Source organism: Macrotis lagotis, chromosome 1 (assembly GCF_037893015.1).
Source record: "Macrotis lagotis isolate mMagLag1 chromosome 1, bilby.v1.9.chrom.fasta, whole genome shotgun sequence".
NCBI lineage: Eukaryota > Metazoa > Chordata > Mammalia > Peramelemorphia > Peramelidae > Macrotis > Macrotis lagotis.
Genome location: NC_133658.1, coordinates 844,248,546 through 844,256,383, shown reverse-complemented (window position 1 = coordinate 844,256,383; position 7,838 = coordinate 844,248,546). Strand labels below are relative to the sequence as shown.

At 40.6% G+C, this 7,838-nt stretch overlaps 1 protein-coding gene across 11 annotated transcripts in view; it reads right to left on the bottom strand.

Moving 5' to 3' along the window:
* Nucleotides 1-876: 876 nt before the first annotated feature.
* The window catches only part of DNHD1 (dynein heavy chain domain 1), a 121,134-nt gene continuing 114,172 nt past the window's right edge, over nucleotides 877-7,838 (bottom strand). For 9 of the 11 annotated variants that reach the window (XM_074217457.1, XM_074217463.1, XM_074217459.1 and 6 more), the window contains 2 exons: nucleotides 1,392-2,452; nucleotides 877-1,287 (listed from right to left, as the gene is read on the bottom strand). In XM_074217457.1, coding sequence (XP_074073558.1) covers nucleotides 931-1,287; nucleotides 1,392-2,452 — 1,418 coding nt within the window. In that variant the 3' untranslated portion in view covers nucleotides 877-930. Of the gene's footprint in view, nucleotides 1,288-1,391; nucleotides 2,453-7,838 lie in introns of those variants that run through there. The other 2 variants (XM_074217469.1, XM_074217467.1) reach the window with 2 other exon arrangements.

The window sequence follows — 7,838 nt, the reverse complement described above, 5'->3', positions numbered from 1 at the left end:
CAGGGTGTTACACTTGTGTGCTAATATACACCTAGGTGGTAGGATATATAGGAAAATCTACTAACTGGGTTAAGACTTTGAATACTCTTTATATTGAGAAGCAGAGTTCCTCTAGACCCTGATTTGACAGGGAGTGTCAAGAACCCGAGTCCAAGGAGGGGAATGGTCAGAGGTAGACACACAATTTGAACTCCAAAACTTTGAGAATCTAACGATAAGGATGGACCACAACCTGGGGGATGGGATTGATAAGGCCTACTGGCTGAGGGTATGGTACTTGTGGCCTCACCAAAAGTTAAAAGCTGCAGACCAGAAGCACCATGAGATGATTTTTTTTTTTGTATTATGACCTATACCCTTCCCTTGTAAATATAAGGATAGGGACTAGATGGATGATTCATTAGTATAGAAAAGTCCCAGGTGGGGAATACCCTCTACCAATTTAGGTCAGCATATCCTTTTTTGCAACTTCTAGTTGCTTAGGGCTCTGAGAAACTTATTCAAGGTCATACAGCCAGTGTGTGTCTACATTGAGGCCTATGCACTATCCATTACTTGATGCTTTTAAGCAAATATATCCTTCAACTCTACTGAAAGCTCCAGCTTGAGGAAGAGAAGGTATCTGACCTAAAGTCATAGAGCAGGACTGTAATAGTATAGTTTATCATTCTGGCTTCAATCCCTCACTCTGCACTTCATTATTTTTTTTACTCCCTTTCCCCAAGCTAGACAAACTCCAGACCAAAAGACCAGAGAACTGTTACTAGACAAAGTTGAGGGGTTGAATTCCGTAAACCTTCTCTTTTTCCCTCTGCTTCTACAGCTGCCTGAACACACACAAGTAGAAATACCCTTAGGGAAATGTGTGCACACATGCACACGCAGACACACATGCACCTTTAGCCAAATTCCTTTATTCCAGATATTGACTCAAGTCAGGGGTGGACTACACACATAGACCCTACGGTGAGTACAAATGTCAGGAGACACTTTGGTAGACAGGGGCAAGTAGAACAGGACGTGGGCACTGTCCAACCGTGAGGAGCCCAGGACTCCCCCCAGGTAGACAGGGCAGAGATAGAGGGGCAGGGGCAGAGGAGAGGAAGGCAATGGTGGGTCTTGGGTGATGAACTGGGGGATCACACTGATAGGGGGCAGAGGGCTAGGCTTGCCAGAGTGCCCATCTTGCAGGGCCTTGTCCTCAGGATCCCATTCGGCATGATGGAGAAGCAGTCCTGTTATGAGAATGCCACCCTCAGGAGCAGATGGCTTTGGTCCACATTCCACCTGGGGGCACAATCATCATGACCAGTACTGAGGCATGAAAAGAATCAGACTTATGGATATAGCCTAATGGAGAGGGGACAGGGATGGGGTACAAGAGTACCTACCTGAATTTGAAGGCCAATTGCTTCAAACCTTTGTCGAGATATGCCAGCATTAAGATTAGAGTCAAAATTGGACCTCTGCCTATGGCCCATGTGCAGCCAGGGGCTGGTATCAAGGTCACGACTAAGGCTAAGTCGATTATAGAAGCTGTAGTTGTATATGGAACCACCACTAAGTCTGGATTGGGGATGATACCTGAAGCTTAGTTTGGCAGAGTTAATCCTGGTGGTTCCGTCATGGGTGGGGGAGATAAAAGTGGGTTTAAGCTGGAACTGAGGGCGTGCTCCAGGGACAGAGGCAGGACAGGCTGGACGCCGATAACCATGGGTTAAAAGACTTGTCCTTAAATTTGAAATGAAGGGGAAAGTCCAGTTCTGGCTGGCCTCCCAGCGAATAGCCAGCAATAACCCTTTGGGGTGACGGAAGGCAGACAGGTGAAATGAGCGGTTCTGCTGGTCAGACCCTCCCATACCCAGTTGTCCACATTGACTTAAGTATCTGGTTAGCAACTGGCCTTGGCACCACAGCTGGTACAGCCAGAGCCAGGGTGGCTGGGGCCCAGCAGACATGTGGTGTCGCCAGGGTGGAGGCAGACGGCCAGCCCAAAGAGCAGTGGCCACTTCATTACATCGTGGGGAGGAGCAAGGAAGGCCCCCTGCCAGCTGACTCTCCAAGCAGCACAAGTCACTATGTAGTTCTGGCAATAGCAAACCTAATGCTGTGCCTTCCTTCTCCAAGAAGCCTTCCAGGGTCTGCACCCCTTTAGAGGAGTTTCCATTAAGATTATGAGAGCTCAAGGTCAACATGGCCTGCAAAGCTTTGAGCCTCCGGATAGCCTGGGACACTCGATGCTTTAGTCGATATTCCACCCGATAAAGGGCTTGGATTCTGGCACTAGGAAGTCCTGAAGGTCCCCAGGGATCTTGGGCCTTCTGTAGGTAAGAAAAAAGGGCCCGACTCTGTTTCCTTATTAGCCAAGCCTGGGGTTCTTCAGTTAGACCATAACTACGAGGTTCAGGCAGGAAAGGTATCAGGAATATTTGGGCCTCTAACTCCGTCATATCTAGGGGGTTGAGAAGATGAGGATGGTAAGTTAAGAGAAACAAGATACTCTAGCAGAAAGATGTCACTCTACACAGATAGTACACATATCCCCAGAGTCTCCTCAACTAAAGGAAAGATTCTCCATACACACAGATGCATACAGAGTAAAATTGTTATTCACACTCACCCTTTTATACACTCAAGGAGGTACACACATACACACATATGTATACAAAAAGACACTCTCCCCCACATAGTCTGTCAGTCTGTCTGTCTCTCTCTCTCTCTCTCTCTCTCTCTCTCTCTCTCTCTCTCAGACACACACACACATACACACACACACACACACACACACACACACACAACTCAAGTCTTAGAATTGAAAGACCACACAAAATAGCTACCCTAGGTTCAAGGTATTTTGTGTATCTTCATTTAAAATTATGGCTCATAAGCCAGTCAGTAAATGCAGCTAGTTCAAAGCAAAGGCATTCCTCCACATATCTGAAATCCTTACCATAAATAGGTAGAGCAGATATAATAATCATGTATGAGGAATAAGATGGGTAGCCTGTGAATATGTGGAGGGGTAATCCATGCCTCTGGTGAGGTCATCAAATTCTCAAGGTTTGCCACCTTCTGGGGTGGAATCTTCTAATACCACTGATCCTATGGGAAACACTGGGATGTACATTTTTCTGGGTATTGATTCCTCTCCCTGCTTCCGGGCTTCATCTCTTCAAGGTCACCAGCTATCCATCTCAGTTCTACTTAGCTAGGGCAGGGTAACTACAATCTTTGAGGACAGGCATGATACCTGCTCTTAAAATAATAGCTTAGATTTACAGCTCTTTTTGTGGTATCAAAGAATTGGCAATTGAAGGAATGCCCAGCAGTTGGGGAATGGCTGAACAAGCTGTGATATAAGAACATAATAGAACACTATTGTGCTTTAAGAAATCATGAGTAGCCCTACCAATCAAAATTCCAAAAACATTACTTTAGTGAGTTAGAAAAAATTGTAAGTAAATTCATATAGAAAAATAAAAAAGTTAAGAATTGCCAGGAGCTTAATGAAAAAAAAAGTGCAAAAGAAGGTGGCTTAGCCCTACCTGATCTAAAATTATATTATAAAGCATAGTCATCAAAACTGTTTGGTATTGGCTAAGAAATATAATGATGGACCAGTGGAATAGACTAGGTGTAAAAGCAGGAGATGATTATAGTAATCTGTTCGATAAACCCAAAGAGTCCAGCCATGGGGATAAAAACTCCCTCTTTGATAAAAACTTCTGGGATAATTGGAAGTTAGTATGGAAGAAACTTAGATTAGACCAACACCTAACATCCTTTACCAAGATAAAATCCAAATGGTTACAGGATTTAGACACAAAAAACAATACTATAAGCAAATTAGAAGATCAAGGACTAGTTTACCTGTCAGATCTATGGAAAGCGGAGCAGTTTATGACTAAGGAAGAGTTGGAGAGAATCACCAAAACCCAATTAGATGATTTTGATTACATTAAATTAAAAAGCTTTTGCACAGATAAAACCACTGTAACCAAGATCAAAAGAAATGTAGTAAATTGGGAAACAATCTTTACAACTAATGATTCTGACAAATGACTCATTTCTAAAATATACAGAGAACTGAGTCATATTTTTAAAACAAAAAGCCATTCCCCAATTGACAAATGGTCAAAGGATATGCAAAGGCAATTTACAGATGAGGAGATCAAAGCAATTCATAGCCATATGAAAAAATGCTCTAAATCATTAATTTTTAGAGAAATACAAATTAAAGCTTCTCTGAGGTAGCACCCCACACCTCTCAGATTGGCCAATATGACCAGAAAGGATAATGATCATTGTTGGAAGGGATGTGGGAAATCTGGGACACTATTACACTGTTGGTGGAGCTGTGAACTCATCCAACTTTTCTGGAGAGCTATTTGGAACTATGCCCAAAGGGCAACAAAAATGTGCATACCCTTTGACCCAGCAATACCACTACTGGGTCTATATCCTGAAGAGATGAAGAAAAAGGGTAAAAACATTACTTGTAAAAAAAATATTTATAGCAGCCCTGTTTGTGGTGGCAAAGAATTTTAAATCAAATTGCCCTTCAATTGGGGAATAGCTTAAACTGTGGTATATGTATATCATGGAATACTGTTGTTCTATTTTTTTTTTTTAGGTTTTTGCAAGGCAAATGGGGTTAAATGGCTGGCAGAAGGCCACACAGCTAGGTAATTATGGTAATTATAGTCTGAGACTTGAACCCAGGTACTCCTGACTCCAGGGCCGGTGCTTTATCCACTACGCCACCTAGCCACCCCTATTGTTCTATTAGAAACCAGGAGAGACGGGATTTCAGGGAAGCCTGGAGGGATTTGCATGAGCTGATGATGAGTGAGATGAGCAGAACCAGAAAAACACTGTATACCCTAACAGCAACATGGGAGTGATGATCAACCTTGAAGGACTTGCTCATTCCATCAGTGCAATAATAGGGAGCAATTTTGGGCTGTCTGCAAAGGAGAGTGCCAGCTGTATCCAGATAAGGAGCTATAGAGTTTGAACAAAGTTCAAGGACTATTCCCTCTAATTTAGAAAAAACAGACATCTTATTGTCTGCTCTTGTTACCTCTTAGAATTCTTGTCTCTTCTCTAAGGATATGATTTCTCTCTCATCACACCCAATTTGGATCAAGGTGCAACATGGAAACAAAGTAAAGACTGACAGATTGCTTTCCATGGGGGGGGGGGGAGTAAGATTGGGGGAAAATTGTAAAACTCAAATAATATCTTTAATAAAAATTAATAAAAAAAAGAAAGAAAGAAAGAAAGAAATCATGAGTAGGCATTCCAGGAAGACTTACATGAACTGAGGTAAAGTGAAGTAAGCAAAACCAGAAGGGCAGTATACACAGTAACAGCAACACTGTGTGATGATCAATTATGAATGACTTATTCTCAGCAAAACAATGATCCAAGATAATTCCAAAAGGACTCATGATGAAAAAATGCTATCCACATACAGAGAAAGAACTGATGGGAGTCTGAATGCAGAAATATACTATTTTCACTTTTTTTGTTTATTTGGTCTATTTCTTTTATAATACGACCAATATGGAATGATGTTTTTTAATATCAAATTGTTTACAATCTTAGGGTGGGGGGGTGAGGGAGAAGGAACATTTGGAATTCAAAAATTTTTTTAAAATGTTCAAAATTGTAATTGGAAGTAATTGGAAAAATAAGATACTGTTTAAAATAATATTTAGATAGTACTTTAAAGGTTGCAAACAAATATATATTATATACATATATCTCCTTGCAATTATATAATGAACCTCCTCAGAGGGTGAGTATATGGTGCTCCAGAGTAAGGGAGTTATACTGTTTGGAAGATGAGATTAAGTGTAAGTCCCAGGACACTTTGGGACCAGACCAGATTCAAAACATTGCTGAACCAGAGAGTTGACCTCAATAGTCATATGGTCCAATCCATATCTGAAAAGGAATCACCACTATAATATATCCAAGTAAGTAGTCATCATACCTTTATGAGTGACATAAACCAACTACTTCCATTGCACTTTTGGATAGCTCTAATTAAAAGGAAGTCTTCTCCAACAGCAAACCTAAATTTATTTCTTTGTAATTTCCACCCATTGTTTCCAGTTCTTCCCTTTGAGACCAAAAGACCTAATTTCTTTTCCATATGACAGCCTTTCCATATGCTTCTCTTATAAACTTAGGAGCTTTAATATAACTATCATATCCTTATCTTTTTCAAGCTAAATATCCCCCCAGTTGCTTCAACTTAATCCTCATAGGACATAGACTTGGTTGCCCTTGTGTGGAAATTCTCGTTTATCAATATTCTTCCTTAACTGTGGCAGACAGTCTAGTTGTGACCTGGCCAGGGCAAAAAACACAAACAAACCAAAGACTTGTGACCCCATTCTAAGGAACTTCTATTCTGCTGGGGCAATGTGACACAATATTAAGTATATGCCAAGTATTGCAATGGGATTTCAGGAGGGTGGAGAGCTGAACAATCTGATCAATTCAGAAAGGCTTTATTGCCCGTAGGGGCACCTGGTCTATTCTTTGAAGGAAATATACAATATATGATTGCAATGCAAGCAGAGTGTATGTCAGATATAGGGGACAACCAGTATGATAGACAGGAGATAGAAGGTTATGAACAGTTAGAAAGTCAGTTTGATGGGCATAGAGAAAGCATGAATATGAAAATTAAAGTCAGTAGCAATCATACTGCAGAGTACTTTAAATGCCAGGGTAAAGAGTTGATATTTGTATTTCTATCTTAGAGGTAATGGGGAGCCACAGGAAGGACTATTTTAGTAAAGAAGTAGACATGGTCAGAACTGTATACTAAGAATATCATTTGGGAGAATGAATTAGGGGAGTTATGGGAAGTAGGGAGACTAATCAGAAGAATATTATAGTAATCTAAGCAAGAACTGATGAGGGCCTAACATGAGAGTAAAATATGAGTATAGATAAGGGAAGGCTGCTGAGAGATGTTGTGGATGTAGAAGTGATGTCTTGACAACTGTTTGGATGTAGGATATGAAAGAGAGGAAAACAATCAGGTATTACATACCAAACCATAATTTGAATATTGGTACCCTTGATGGAAATAAGCATTTTGAAAAGATGTGGAGAAAATATTAATTCCATTTTGCTCATATTATGGTAAGTTTGTAATTTCTACAGGACATCTTCCTAAGGATTATATTTCTGAAGAAAGGTTAGGGTTGGGAGATTAGATTTAAGAGTCCTTTGCATGGAGATGATAGTTTAACCCAAGATAGCTGATAGTCACCAAAAAATGTATAGGGGGAAAAAAGTAGAGCCACAAGTCGTGGGGAATACTCAGGAAGTGGGTGGAAAAAAAGGTTGTATAGTATCCCTTGGAAGATTACCAAGGAGTTGGTGTTAATAATAGAGATAGTTGCTTGATGGAGAGAATAAAAATTTACAATGTGACTGAATGAGTCAAGGCAGTGTCTTAAACAGTAATCTTCTTTCCAAAGGACAGGAGGAGGGTAACAGATTTTAAGAGGCAACCAATTAGAAGGTATGAATCCAAGATCCAGGCCAGTGTACAGCTCTTTAGTTATCATCATTTTTAGTCATAGCTGGCAGGGGAATCTCCTCATTTTACACAGAAGGAAACATGTCATTCCTTTACTAAGCAATTTCTAGTAGTTCACTATTATGATTAGGATCAAATATAAACTCCTCTGGCATTTAAAGCCCTTTAATAACCTGACTCCTAATCTTCCTTTACAGCTTTATTCTCTACTACTTCCCTTTACAAATTTATGATCCAGTCAAGTGACTTTTTAGCTGTCCCTCATTTT